The 15,000-nt window shown below is 35.5% G+C and overlaps 1 protein-coding gene across 7 annotated transcripts in view; it reads right to left on the bottom strand.

Moving 5' to 3' along the window:
* LOC124952385 (protein kinase C-binding protein NELL1-like) overlaps positions 1-15,000 on the bottom strand; it is a 71,059-nt gene that overhangs the window by 8,568 nt on the left and 47,491 nt on the right. For 3 of the 7 annotated variants that reach the window (XM_047502190.1, XM_047502192.1, XM_047502194.1), the window contains exons 2-12: positions 11,311-11,535; positions 4,996-5,146; positions 3,779-4,115; positions 3,417-3,572; positions 3,021-3,243; positions 2,718-2,909; positions 2,085-2,204; positions 1,436-1,696; positions 892-1,266; positions 555-814; positions 129-371 (exon numbers count right to left, since the gene is read on the bottom strand). In XM_047502190.1, coding sequence (XP_047358146.1) covers positions 129-371; positions 555-814; positions 892-1,266; positions 1,436-1,696; positions 2,085-2,204; positions 2,718-2,909; positions 3,021-3,243; positions 3,417-3,572; positions 3,779-4,115; positions 4,996-5,146; positions 11,311-11,535 — 2,543 coding nt within the window. Of the gene's footprint in view, positions 1-128; positions 372-554; positions 815-891; positions 1,267-1,435; positions 1,697-2,084; positions 2,205-2,717; positions 2,910-3,020; positions 3,244-3,416; positions 3,573-3,778; positions 4,116-4,593; positions 4,807-4,995; positions 5,147-11,310; positions 11,536-15,000 lie in introns of those variants that run through there. The other 4 variants (XM_047502191.1, XM_047502195.1, XM_047502197.1 and 1 more) reach the window with 3 other exon arrangements.

The following is a 15,000-nucleotide window of genomic DNA, read 5'->3' as shown; positions in this document are numbered from 1 at the left end:
ATCCCCCAATATCCTAGCCTTTCACCGTTCAAGGGCCCTCGCAGGGGAAAAGGACCGACGATCGAATCTTTCGTTCCTAGGACGCGATCGTGCCTGATCCTGATCCTCCACCTCCTCTTCCTTCTTACCTTGCACTCGCACGTGGTGCATTTGTCATGGGGGTCCTGCCATGAGCTCCCACTGTCGTGTATTATGCCCGCGTAACTGCATGGCCTTGGATGACTAAGAACCGACAGAGATGTACCGTTCAAGGTTACTTCGCGAGCGCAAGGATCGTCCTCACAGCGAGGACAACAGTCGCCGTCCTCGGTTATTGGATTCGAACAGGTCACCGGTGGACACTCCATTTGCCAACAATCGATTTCGCCATACTGAAATCAATGATACATGTATATCTTGGACACAAATATCGTTGCCGGGTATAAACATATTATATATATATATATGTGTGTGTGTGTGTGTGTGTGTGTGTATACTATTAAATAATTAAAAATAATTGAAATAATTAATTGATTAATTGAGGTAATTATTTTCCACTCGTTTTTTTTCATTACCAGGCACTCGCAAGTTTGACATTGGTATATCCAACGCTCCCCGCTTCTAAAGACCAAATGATGAAGTTCCTGATGTCTGCAGGACGCAGCAGGGTCACACTGCGGACAACATTTGTCCTTTCGACTTCCAGGAAGGCTACAATCGCATATTGGCTCTCTGCAGGTTATCACGCCGTCGTTGCATGTGCAACGTCTGCATGGATTCCCCGCTGGTGCCAATGTATCGCCGTTTTCAACTTCTCTATCCTCGAACCAACAACCTGAGAAAGATTAAATGACATTTACGAATTTAAATACGATCGAATTCGTTTCGAATCGATTAAGAGAATGGACTCACTCAATCTACATTCTTCGTCCGTGTTGTTATCCTCCCTTGGGCAGGCACACGCGTAACCACCCTCGGTGTTGACGCATTTTGCGCTGGGATGACACGTGTGCCTCCTCTCGATCGTATGGTCGTTGCATTCGTCGATGTCGAGACATTGAGTGCCCTGTGTGCTGTCGTGTAGGGCGCTTCTATAACCGGGCTTACAGCGACAATAATACCAACCGGGCATATTGAAGCAACTCGATGATTGATGACATCTGTGAAGATCGCTGGCGCATTCGTCCAAGTCGAGTTCGCAGCTGTTACCGATGTATCCCCTTCGGCAAGAACACCGACCCGGTGCTACGCATTCTCCACCATTTTGGCAAGTCTGATTGCAAATAGCTAAAATGAAAAGGGAAAAGGAAAAAAAAAAAAGATAGATGAATAAGGAAAGAAAGAAGAAATAAGAAAACGATAATAAGAAGAACGAAGGTGGATGAGAAAGTAGTTTGCTGATCGATGTAAGAAATAAAATGATGAATCAATAATGTTTTAAGGAAGGATACTTTACGTTTACACGTGTGCCCATCGCCGGCATAACCGTCCTTGCAAACGCAGTAGTAACTGCCGGCAGTGTTAACGCAGGTCGCGTGCTCGTCACACGTGTGATGTCCCGTAACGCACTCGTCCAACTCAGCGCAATTGAACTTGTCGACTCTGTGATAACCAGGAAGACACTCGCACGTATAAGAGCCGATCACGTTGACGCATCTGGTATTGGCGTTGCAATGATGACCTTCCGATCCACCTTGCTGCTTACACTCGTCCACGTCTATGTAGAAGATTAAGGAACGACGAGCATTGATCAAACATTGTTCCTTATAGACCTTCTAAATCTCAAGGTTGCTCACTTTTTGAACGAGTCTAGACGATGGACTCATCGATGTGTCTGCCCAAGGCATTAACCCCTTCGATTTCCGTCTATCGCGTCGTGACATTCACGTTGAGTTTCGATCAGACAGATTAGAATTCATGAAATTTCAATTATTAGGAAATAGAAATTGGTATGTTAATCATCGAGAAGATTGCCATGCAAAAGAATGTTATTCCCGTTAATTAATGATCGTTAACGATATAGAAATGGGGGTTAATGTGATTATTCGACGCATCGTTTTCGTTCGATTTGACATGCGAGTAAGTTAGAGATAAGCGTTAGGTACCGTGACAGTTATGACCATCCCCCTGGAAACCGATATCGCAGTGGCAGGCGTAGGTCGTCTGGAGATTCAGGCAGGACGCGTTAGCATGACACTTGTGGCCCTTCGCGCAGTAGTCCACCCCTGGTTAAATTGGATTAGCCAGGCAGATGAAGAGGCGGTTAGAGATTTGATTAGAGGTTTAATGATTGACGTGCAGGAAAAAAAAGTCAGGAAAGTTTCAATGTTCCTAAAATGCTTTTGCTCCTTTCTTTTCCCTTTGTTTCGTTTTGTTTTGTTTCGTTTTGTTTTTTCTTTTATTTCTTTTTTTATTTTTTGGTCATTTTTTTTGTCGCTCTCTTTTTTGTCTTTCCTTTTTTCTTTTCGTCTTTTGTTTCATTTTGTTATCTATTTATTTACTTTTTCTCTTTTCTATTCGATTAAATACAAATACACGTGATTTTCTTTTTTTTTCTTTTTTCTTTTTTTTTCCCTATCCCCCACCCTTCCCCCCTCCCCCTCCTCCCGAAAGAAAAGTTACTGTAAAAGAAGAGTGATTCCTTTCTCTTCCTTTTATTTTTTTTTTCTCTTTTTTTTTTTTTTTTTTTTTTTTTTTTCTTTCCTTTTATATATTTTCTTTGAGATTAACATTTCTACCTGGGCAGTACTTGCAACATTCCTCAGCAACGCTGATTTGTTCGCTGGGCGGACACGGCAGTGGTGGACATCTCGTTTCTGTGTCGAACCTTTGACAGGTGAAGCTACCGTCGTAGCAGTCGCATTCGACGCACTGCTTCGGTGAGACCTTCACACCGTGATCATAGATCACACCGTGAAGATAACATTGTTCTGTCGAATATATATGTATATATATATATATATATATATAAATAAATGAATCGTAATTAATGATTGAAAATGTTTAGTTGGCAAATGTAAAACGTCGACGTGTTAACTCACTTAAACAAATCGGGCAGCATTGTTCCTGAGGAATGACTGGATTTTTACAGGTGACAGGAGCACAGGGTGTAGGCCTACACTCGATTTCACCATGAACGCAAGAACATTGTTGGCAACCTTTTTCCCAGGTCGCACCATCCTCGTGAACTGTACCATTTGCCCTGCAAGATTTTTGGCACTCGCACTCTTCGACCTTGTTTATTCTGCCCTCTGCAGCGGCTAGCTGAAAGGAAGGACGTCGATAATAGCGCGCAATACAATGAACGTAATAAAAAGGAAAAGAAGAAGAAGAAGAAGAAGAAGAAGAAGAAAAAGAATTTCATCAAGGAAAGATATAAAAAAAGAGAACAAGAAAAAAAAAAGAAAAAGAAAATAAAAGAAACTCGTTCTACCAACCCTACGCGTTAACTCGTTGAGATTGTGCATGAGCTGTTCGACGGTATTCTGGAGCATAGAAAATTGTCCGCAGGTCGGACAGGACGAATCGAGCTGAGGACATTGCGAGAGATATCCATGGGGTCCTGGTACCAGCTTGACGTCCTGCAAAGCACCCTGCGAAAATTTCACAGAATAATGATCTCAGTCGAATAATGACAATATAATCATACGAGCTTTAATTAAATGTCTTGTCAAGACATTTGACACGATTCATTCGATTGTCTGATATAATGTATATTTATGTATGGATACATACAAGAAAAAAAATAAACAACAACAACAACAACAACAATGTCGTAAAAAAGAAATTTTAAAACTACCTTGAAAAGAAAGTGCCTGGCATTTCTCTGACCAATCCAGAGTTGGAGCTGCGGTAGAGTGAAATTAGTGTCTGGTGGACCTGGCCTGAGTAATCGCCTGTAAAGAGGGTGACAGTCGACGAGTAGCTCGACCTGCGAGCCGCTTATACTCAGGGCAACCCTGTGCCAGACGCCGTCGGCCAGTCGAAAAGGAAATGCCTCGGCGTGGACACTCCCGTCACGGCGTGATACGTAATGAAGTCGCAATTCGTCCTTGCGCCCGCTGCTCTGCAGCTCCAAATATCTGTTTTTTTTTTTTTTTTTTTTTTTTTTTTTTTTTATGAATAACGATAACGATCTATAAAGAAGAATTTTTTTTTGTTTTCTTTTCGTCTTTTTTTTTCTTTTTTTTTTTTTTTTTTTGTTTCTTTTTTTTTCTTTGTTTTTCTTTATTTATTCCTTTTAATCGTACAAAAGACGTACGACGTTAAATAATGTCTTTCTTCTTAGACTCAACAACGTTAAAGAAGGCAAAATGAAAAATTGAAAATTAATTCGACGTTTAAATGAGAGCAAAAAACAAAAAGAAGACCAAGAAAAAAAAAACAAAAAAAAAAAAAAAAGAAAGAAAAACGGAAAAAGAATAAATGAAAAAGAAATAAACAGAGATATGTATATATGTGTCTAAGTCCTGTTAAAAATCGTTAGAATTCATTTATGCAAATTGTATCGAATAAACACGGTGGTCTCAAGTGATCTCAAGCGTCGGACTTTCGACGACATTACAAGTGCAGCGTTTTAATTTGCCACATGATAACTGCACGTGTTTTACCTACATATGTACAATTTGTGTCAGCCAGGTCAAAACTACATGGACTAATACGTCGTTCATCTCGTTCTCGCGTGCCAACACCGGTCAGAACTTTCGGGTCAACTGTTGTTTTTTTTTTTTTTTTTTTTTTTTTTTTTTTTTTTTTTTTTTCTTTCTTTCTTTTCAATCGCGCACGTATCAACAACAATTGACGATTTATCTTTCCCTTTTTTTTATGCTTAACGATCGTTTAAAAAAAAAAAAAAGAAAAAAAGAAAAAGAAAAAAAGAAAAAGAAAAAGAAACGAAATAATCATAAATCATAATAACGAAAAGAAAGATTAATGCGATTACGAACTATAATTCGGTCGAATTAATTCATTGATATTAATCTAGGAAGATATTAGAATATATCACGTTATATGTACCTATTGTTCCCGTGTGAAAAGGCGACGATAGTTCCGGAATTGGCCTCCTCCTGGCGTAAAGCAGCAGCTATAGTAAATTCCGGAACCCGCCGGAGTAGTGCAGCCGCTCGTTTGAAACTTGCCTCGCTGAGTCGGAGCTCTCTCTCCTCGCCTGAAAGTAGTAATGCATGATTATTGGTCGGCCGGTACTTTCATATCGAATCGATCGATCCATCGATAAATCGATAAATAGTACGATCTCATTCTCGCAAATAATTCTTCGAAAGTTTTTACTTTTTTTTTACTTTTCAATGACGAAAAAAAAAAAAAGAAAAAAGAAAGAAAGAAAGAACAAAGAATAAAAGAAAAGACGAAGAAAACAAAATGGGGAAAAGACTACTTCTATATAAATAATTTAAATTCTAATATTCATGAATGGGGAAAATAAAAATAGAAGCGAATTACCGTCAAACACGCGATACAACAATTTGCAGAATTTCATTCTAACAAGTAACCAGTGCCACGACAGTTATTTACTTGGTTATATTATTTTGCTCGTTGCAACCTTAAAAATCTTTCGTTCGAAATAACACTGACTTTGCTCTACGACTTTTGTGAATTAATAAAAAAAAAGAAAAAAAAAAAAAAATAAATAAAATAAATAAAAAAAGAAAAGAAAAAAAGAATTACAAATCTCGTTTGGAAAAAACTTTTTTCTTCTATCTCTTAAAGTATCATAAATAATATCTCCTTTATGATCCGGCAAAAATGGTCGAAAAGTTTACAACAAACGTTTTGCGAAATGCTGACTAAAATCGCCGCTGGCTGATGAAACCCAAAAGTTATCTAACTGCGATGAGTGTTACGAGTGGAAATAGAGTAGCTTTTGTTATTGACTCTTTTGCAAAAGAGATTACGATTCTCTCTCTCTCTCTCTCTCTCTATCTATCTATCTCTATCTCTCTTTTAGGTACTTTGATATATAGAACAGTGACCAAATTTTGTCAGTAGCGACGAATTCGACCTGGGAAAGTGAGATTTGTGCTCGTTGGTCTACGTAATCGCATTTGTAACACGCGAAAATTCAATTCAAATCTCGTGTTAGCCCTACAATATTTTTCCGGGCTCGAAGGAAATAATACCTTTGTCTCTTTATTCTATTTCTCTCTCTCTCTCTCTCTCTCTGTCTCTCTCTCTCTCTCTTTTTTCCGCGATAATGAAAACGTATACATTGGTATCATCGTGGATCGTTAAAAAAAAAAAAAAAAAAAAAAAAAAAAAAAAAAAACGAGATCAAACTTGCCGATAATGTCGACGCTCAATTCCATACTTGTGGTATTTCAACGTGGTATTTAAATCGATCGAATATGATAAAAAATGTGATATAATATAAGAGAAAGAGAGTGTGTGTGAGAAAGAGAGAGAGAGAGAGAGAGAGAGAGGGGAAGGTTCGAAAGTAAAGAAAGGTTTGATCTTTGGGAATCGAATAAAAATAATTCGAATTCGATAGAATAATATAATCGGAGTGGTACGTTCTCGTTTGTTAAATAATCTATCAGCTCGTCCTATAGCAATGAATTTTATCGAAATGAAATTTTATAAAATAAATTATGAATTTATCTCGATTTATCGATTATGTATATATGTATCAACGAAGGAAAATCTATTATCATTTAATCGTTAGCGATATTAAATGTGCATAAAGAAATTGAAGATTGAAATATTTATTATTTCCTTTTTCTCTTTCTAATATTTTCTTCCTTTTCTTTCTCTATTTGCAAGATTTTACTTCAAAGATTTTAATTTTTATACAACCAAGGACAAATTTCTTTTCTTCACTTGGAACTTGAAACTCCGATGAAACGAACGTGAGCGAGCCAAGTATAATCAATTAAATTTCATCTATTTCTCTTTCGGTGGATACTTCATCGAGGCATTATTAAGTGGTAGGAGCTCCTTTTACACGTTCGATGTCTCGATTACCTTCGTCCGGTCGGTTACCTTCTCTCTGGCTTTGAACAACAGCGTGTCATTAAAAGGCACGCGTGTAACGTGCGCCGTGCAAACGATCGGCGCTATGACAGACCTATGCGGGGGCTGTAAGCGAGAGAGAGAGAGAGAGAGAGAAGTAGGGTTGTAAAGGTTGGTATCTGTATATCTACCTACACACAGAGATGCATACAGTCGGTGACAAAATTGTATATACACTTGTTCGAAAGGTTCATTAAATTAAAATAACAAATATCGTTCTATTATTCGTTACACATGGCCTATAATTTTTTTTCTTTACGATACGAGAAAATAATATCAGCTCCTTTCTCTCTCTCTCTCTCTCTCTCTCTCTATCTTTCTTTTGGAAGATAAAAATATCAAGCATTTTTTATAAGATGTAAAAATACAAATGCAATATTCTTTATATATATATATATATATGTGTGTGTGTGTGTGTGTGTGTGTGTGTAAAGAAAAAAGATATTCATGTAATTAAGAAGAATACGCCGCATGATAAACGATCCAATTTTATTCCCGACTGTATATAGGATGTCGCCTATGAAAAAGTACAAGTAATACTCGTGTTAATACTATCACACAAATACATAGAAAGAGAGAGAGAGAGAGAGAGAGAGAGAAAGCGACGATAGAAAGAAGGTGGGACACGCCAACAGGCTTCTTGCATCGAAAGGCGAACGTGATCGTATTTCAGATGCACCGCCGGTACGCATAAAGTAACATTACACCTAGCTCGATAATAAACCGTCGATTTCTTTCGAAGGGCTCTTTTCTATAACCCTTACCGTTTCCAAAGGGAGCACAGTGAACGTCGGCGGATCGTCGAAAAGGCAAACGGACATACATACGGTCAGGCACGAACCAGCCAGGTAATTACTTTCGTGACCACGCTTAATTATAATCTAATACGAAATACGGCCATGTATATAGGGTGTGAGAGACCGAGACGAAAGGGTGTATATCCTTTACACTTACCTCTCTTTCTCTCCCTTTCTCTTTCTCTCTCTCTCTCTCTCTCTCTCTCTCTCTCTCTTATTCTTTCTCTTTCTTTCTTCTAAGACTCGTCTCGAAGGAAATCATTACGCACGAATAGTCACGCATGTGCATTTTCATTTTCCAAAAGCTATCGGTGCTCGGTTTCATCCGAGAGAGAGAGAGAGAGAGAGAGAGAGAGAGAGAGAGAGAGAGAGAGAGAGAGAGAGAGAGCTTATTGACTATTTCGAATTATTTTTCTGCCAATTTTTATCCTTTTATATCCTCCTTCTCACTTGTCACGATGACGATTAATTTAATAATGATTATTTAACAAAAACGATTCTATATAATATCTCGGATAGAAAAATGAAACGAAAAAAGAAAGAAAGAAAAAAGAAGGGAAAAATATTTCTCCTTGCCAATAAATAGATATATTTTGATAATCGTTAAAGAAAAGTTTTAACAGGCTTCTTTTCTTTCCCTTTTTTTTTTTTTTTTATACTTTCAAATGGGTAAACTAAATCGACGATAGGTATTCTTCTCGAACAATACCTTGGTATCGATCTCAGAAAGAGAAAGAGAAAGTGAGAGAGAGAGAGAGAGAAAGAGAGAGAGAGAGAAAGTATCAAAGGAAAACAACAACAGTTGTCTCGTGGGCGATCAAACGAGATCAGAAAACCCATTTCCCCGTTTGTTGCTGTACAAAAGGGCTCACGAATTGGCTCCCAGCTTGACGACCCTCAAAACCAACAGATAATACGCACACCTTCTATTCTATCCTCTCTTTCTCTCTCTTTCTAACTCACTAACATCACTAAAAATCTTATTTCCCGTACGCGTCTGGGAAAACTTTGACACGTGGCCCCTCGAAGAATGATTTCTTTCTCTCTCTCTCTCTCTCTCTCTCTATCTATCTATCTCTTTCTATCTCTCTATGTCTGTCACAGAAGAGAAGGACGTCCCTTTTCTTTCCGAGAGAAAAAGGGATTTACGCGTTAAGCTCTGGCAAATTGACACGGGACTATGTGCCCGACATCGGCCAACTATTATTTCCCTCTTTCTCATCGTTTTCTCCATTTTCTCCATTAAACCATCCCGAAAATCTAGGAAAAGTGAGATGGACAGTTGGCCTCTACGTCAAGTTAATCGAATTGCTTTGATATATAACATTAAAGATTCCCTTTACCCTTTGAAATCTGTAAACGAAATTTCTTTCCATCCTATCCTATCCAATCTTTTCTTTTACTTTACTCTGATTTACTTTACTTTATTTTATTCATTCATTCATTCATTCATTCATTTATTTATTTATTTATTTATTTATTTATTCAATCTGAATTAGTTATGTTACGCGTAAGACAGAGAGAAAGAGAAAGAGAAGAGAGCCCTTCTCTCGAAAATGAGAAAAAAAAAAGAAGAAGAAGAAGAAGAAGAAAATGGGAACAAAAATAACTCTCAATGTTTTCTATGATGTTAGATTTTACGATGAAAAAATATTCTAGAGAGGGGATATATCCCGAGGGTTCTTTCCGAACTTAATTGAAATTTCTTTTGGCCCCTTTTCTGTATAAGTACGATACACCCCTGCGAATGAGCTCGTCCGATAGGAACGAACAAAAACTATGTTGCTTGCTTGCTTTTTCGAGGACGTTGCACCGATCGCCCACCCTTTGGATCGTCGGTATTGTTGGTTCCTACTACTTTCGATAAAAATAAAAAAGAGAGATAGAAATAGGGACAGAGAGAGAGAGAGAGAGAGAGAGAGAGAGAGAGAGAGAGAGAGAGAGAGAGAGAGAGATATAAGACAAGTAGTCAATGTAGTACGTAAGTAAAAGTAGTACGTAAGTAAAAGTAGTTCAAGCGATAAAGTTTTATTAAAAACAATAAGAAAGAAAGAAAAAAATAAATAAAGAAAAAATAACAAAAAGAAAAAAAAAAAAAAAAGAAAAAATTCAAGTCGAATGATCAATACTTCATATTCTCATATAATATAGCTCGAAAGGGAAATAACCTTTCTTTCCATTACGGTCTACTAGTAGTATATATATATATATACATGTATATACATATATATGTGTATATATATGGGTATTATATAACTCAGTGTCGGTGTCTGCCAAGCAACAAGACGTCGAAAGTCCTTCGTAACTGACCTTTCGTAATATCGATTAAACTAGGAACTAGAAAGCTTTACGTGATCATTATGCTAGTGCTTACTATTATGATGAAAGGAAAAGAGCCCGTTAAACGAGAGGAAAGGAACGGAAATGACTTCGGTTACGAAACTATCTACTATTCTGTTAAAAACTCGTATTAGTTTCAATTATATTGCTATCAATAACTTTACTAACTATTATAGTCTGTACTTATGTCTGAGTGTGTATGTGTGTGTATGTGTGCGGGGAGGGAGGAGGGTGTGTGTGGATCGAGATGTATATGTACGATAAAATCGTTATATATAATATTTTAATATGCACTATTTAATCTTCGGTAAGTTGTAATAAAATGTAACTCGAATGAAAAATATTCGAATATAAAGGGTTGTAATTTATGAGGAATTTATCGTTCTATCCTTTTGAAGATATTAATTATTTGGAGATATAGTAAATGGGGAGGATCGTTAGACCGAAGAAATAGCTTTTGCGGTATGCAAATTAAGCTGGTATTTGGAACCCTTCTCTTTCTCTCTCTCTCTCTCTCTCTATCTCTCTCTCTTCTCCAATATCTTTATCTCTCTCTTTCTCTCACTCTCTTCGTCTCTTGAAAGAGAGAATGTACGTTCCTCGTAAAATTCGTTACGCTGTTAGACATCCCTGAACGTAATAGCAGAAGGGTGTGCTCCGATAAATTATACCCTAAGATTTATATATCCCAGCCCTTGGTAAAGAGAACAGATAAAGAGAGAAAGAGAAAGGAAGAGAAAGAGATAGAAATAGACAGAAAGAGAGAAAGAGAGAGAGAGAAAGAGCGAGTATGAGAGAAGATTGTTATTAGTACACACACACACACACACACACACATATCAAAATCACACCCTTCGATAGTCGATAATTCTTTGTGAAATAAATTAAAATAAGAGAATAAAAAATTTAATTATGAATGTTGAAATGTTTAATTGAAAAAAAAAAAGAAAAAATTGTAGATAAGATCTGACAATTGTTATATATATATATATATATTTTTTTTTTTTTAAATTCTAGTTTTATATATATATATATATATATATATATATATATATATATATATATAAAACTAGAATTTCCGCACGACCGAACTAGGAAGATTTAACGCACCGATGGAGATCAATCGGTATTCTTTTAATCATGGATCACATGGACGTTGGTTACTCACCCTGCAGATAATAAGCTGCCTTCAGTCTAACCAGTCCCGGTACCTGCGTGACACCCTGCCGCGTAGTATTGTGCAGCTGCAGGGCTGCTAATAAGTCTATACCTCCTCCAGGATCGTTGCCTGGCTTGGACCTTGTCGTGCCTAGGACACCACTTTCCTCCGTGACTCCAACCGACGTGGCCACCACCGTCGTCTCTTCCTCTTTTTTGTTCGACGTACCGGACACTATAAAAATATTATTATATATATATATAAATTAAATATTATATATAAATAATTATTTATATGAATATGAAATGTATATAAATATGTATATGACATATAGAATATTATTTACTGTATAAACATATATGTATATATGTGTGTATGTGTGTGTGTTTATATAATAAATAATTTTTAATAATATTTATTTATACAATTAAAATATTATATATAAATAAAAATTATTTAATAGAAAATATGTTATATGTTAAATATAATAATTATTCTTTATATATATTATATTGGAAACTATGAAACGGGCGTTGAATGAAAATAAAGAACTAAACAAAACCGCCCGTTTCATAGTTTCCAACCTAATATATATATATATGGTTTTTACGAAGACGGAATAAATTTGTGTGAGTGTGTGTGTGTGTGTGTGTATGTTGTATGTGTATTTGTTAAGTCATTTGAAAAATGAAAACGATTCCGCGTCATTCTAAATAAATAATCAATTAAAAGGACATAAGAATTTACAATAAAGAGACATAATACTTTATGTGTGAGTGTTCTAAACTAATGTTACCAATATAATAAGGGAAAAGGAAAAGGGAATGTCATTGAAAGGTAATGGTCAAGGGAAAAAAAAAAAAAAAGAAGGAAGGGTCAGCGACCAGTATAAATCTTCCGACGAGAACTTTGTCGAGTACACGCGACGTTTAATTAACGACTTATGGTTTGTTAGAATACTTAAGGATCATTGAAAAAAAAAATATAGAAAACTGTTTTGTCACCTCGATCATTCATTCCTAATCGTTAATATCATAAATTATTCTGACGTTCGTTCGTGTTATGTTTTATCGAGCAGTTTAAAACAATGAAAAATTTTTTTTCCATCGATCGATACACTTATGATAGATAAATCAATTAATTGATCGATAAAACGATAAATTAGGATACAAAAGATGGTTTTATTTTTTTCTTGCCTTTTCCTCTTTTTTCTTTTTTTTTTTTTTTCTTTCTAAATAGTAACAACGAACGACAACGAAACATTTAATTTCTTTTTTTCTTCTCGTAACAATTGCGAACACCACGTCATTCCTGATGGTTAATGAATTAAAGGGAATATATAAAATTGATGACGATTATTAGATAAGAAAAAAAAAAAGAAAAGAAAAGAAAAAAAAAGAAAACAAAAGATCAATCTGTTTATATCGTATATAATCCTTTATAGGTTAATAGGTTTTCTAATGTTTTTCTTTCAAAGAAAACTTTCGAGAATTGATGCATCGTAAATAGGACGTCCATTTGTCTGACTACTTTATTTTCATTTCTTTTCATCGAGGAAAATCCATTTCTAACGTCTATGAATTATCGACCCGTGTTATATAATGGCACTAATACTATTTTTTTATTATTATCGATTATATAATTAATTATAATAATATAATCATTATCATTAATAATAATAATAATAATAATAATAATAATAATAATAATAATAATAATAATAATAATAATAATAATAATAATGATTTGAAGTCTTCCATAGAAAAGGTTTTTCCTTAGAGAGGAAGTATCTATTTGTTCATCTTATATAATACAATAGACCCGACGTATGTATATATGTATGTACATACATCATACATACATACATACACACATACACACACACACACATACATACATACATACATACATACATACATACATACATACATACATACATAACATTATTCGAGAAACGTACATTGCCTTTCATAACTCGAGATATTACGACTTGACGGCCGTAAAAGGTAATTCGTATCGCTCGGAACGCTTTCTATTATATATGTATTATGTTATGGCATTATAAATCCATCGGTGCCGTAAACGTCTCCCACCCAACCCCATTCCCATCATTCCAGTCCTCACTCCCACCGTGATACTTCAACTCATTTCGAAAACCTCCAAACCCATCCTTTACGTATATAACATATTGGATATGTACATACCTACATAATCATTTCGTTTCAACGAAAAATCAATTTTTAAGAACGTCCTCGAAATAATCGAGATTGCGATCGATCGTTCGTAAGAAAAAAAAATTTATCGTTTATCGTTTTTGAATAAAATTAAGATCGATCGTTGTTCTATGTACTAATTTAAAAATGAAAAAATTCAAAAGAAAAAAGAAAAAAGAAAAGAAAAACAATTCTTTTCCAAAAGATCAATTTCTTTTCTCCTTTTTTTTTCTTTTTTTTTTTTTTTTTTTGTTTTTTCAGATATCAAAAAAGTTTCTAGACACGTCCATTTTACGACATAACGAATAATAAAGGTCCATAAAGGATAATTGATTTTTAAAATCGCCTGATAAGAAACATTTTCGTACTGATCTCTCTATAAAAGACTGAAAGTACCAAATGACGTAATCGCGTCCATTTATTTCATCCATTTATCGAACGTAAGGAGAGCTTCGTTAATATATTCCCTATCGTGAGGTATGAAAGGGCCAACAATCCCTTGTGGTACATTAACATAAAACGTTGGATCAGGAAAGAGGTAAGGGTAAAGAGGAAGAAGAGTGTGGGAGAAGGGGTGGGGGGGGGGAAGGAGAAGGGAGGGAGGAAAAAAGGGGGGACCATTCGGGCGACGGACGACGGTCCATTTAAAAGGATCCATTTGTAAAACCAAGTAGAGGGATTCGCGAGGAGTGGCTGCTTCCTTGCAATTACGTCACCGTTCAAAGGGAAGCCGCAGAAAGTTCCTTCTTCCTTTCATCGTCTTGCGTTTACTTCGTCTAAAACGTCTCTTTCTCTCTTTCTCTCTTTCTCTCTTAATCTCTCTCTCTCTCTCTCTCTCTCTCTCTCTTTCTCTCTCTCTCTTTCTCTCTTTCTCTCTCTCATTTACTCTTTCTCACTCGTCTTGGAAGACTTTGGCGGCACTAATCGGGCCAAATCGTCCGGTAAATTAATGGCGTCGTCGGCTAACTCACGTCGGACAACTCACTTTCTTGTGCCAACGCATACCTAACGTCACTCTTTCCTTAGCCCTCCTCACATATCCTCTCCCTTCCCTTTTTATACGCCCATAGGCGTAATAATATAGTATCTTTCGATTTCTCTATTTGACTTTGCAATAATTTATACGTACGTATTAATGAAACTATTTTTTTTTTTTTTTTTTTTTTTTTTTTTTTTTATATATAGAAAAACGAGTTCAATCATTTTAATTGCCATTAATTTCTGATCTAAACGTACGGGATAAGTGATATTATTTTAATTCATTGTTTTGTTTATTCAAGAATTGAAAAGACGAATTTATTGAAATTTAAATGTCCCTATTGATCGATCGATCCTTCAAGTATTTGACGAATTTATATATATATATATATATATATATATATAAAAAAGAAAAAAGAAAAAAAAATTGAATTTGTTCTTCATATATAGTTATAAATATCCATGAACATCATGCTTTCTAAGAAGATAAGAAAAATCAATACGTTCT

Source organism: Vespa velutina, chromosome 10 (genome assembly GCF_912470025.1).
Source record: "Vespa velutina chromosome 10, iVesVel2.1, whole genome shotgun sequence".
Classification (NCBI taxonomy): domain Eukaryota; kingdom Metazoa; phylum Arthropoda; class Insecta; order Hymenoptera; family Vespidae; genus Vespa; species Vespa velutina.
The sequence above is the reverse complement of the archived record's forward strand: the minus strand, read 5'-3'. Positions and strand labels throughout refer to the sequence as shown.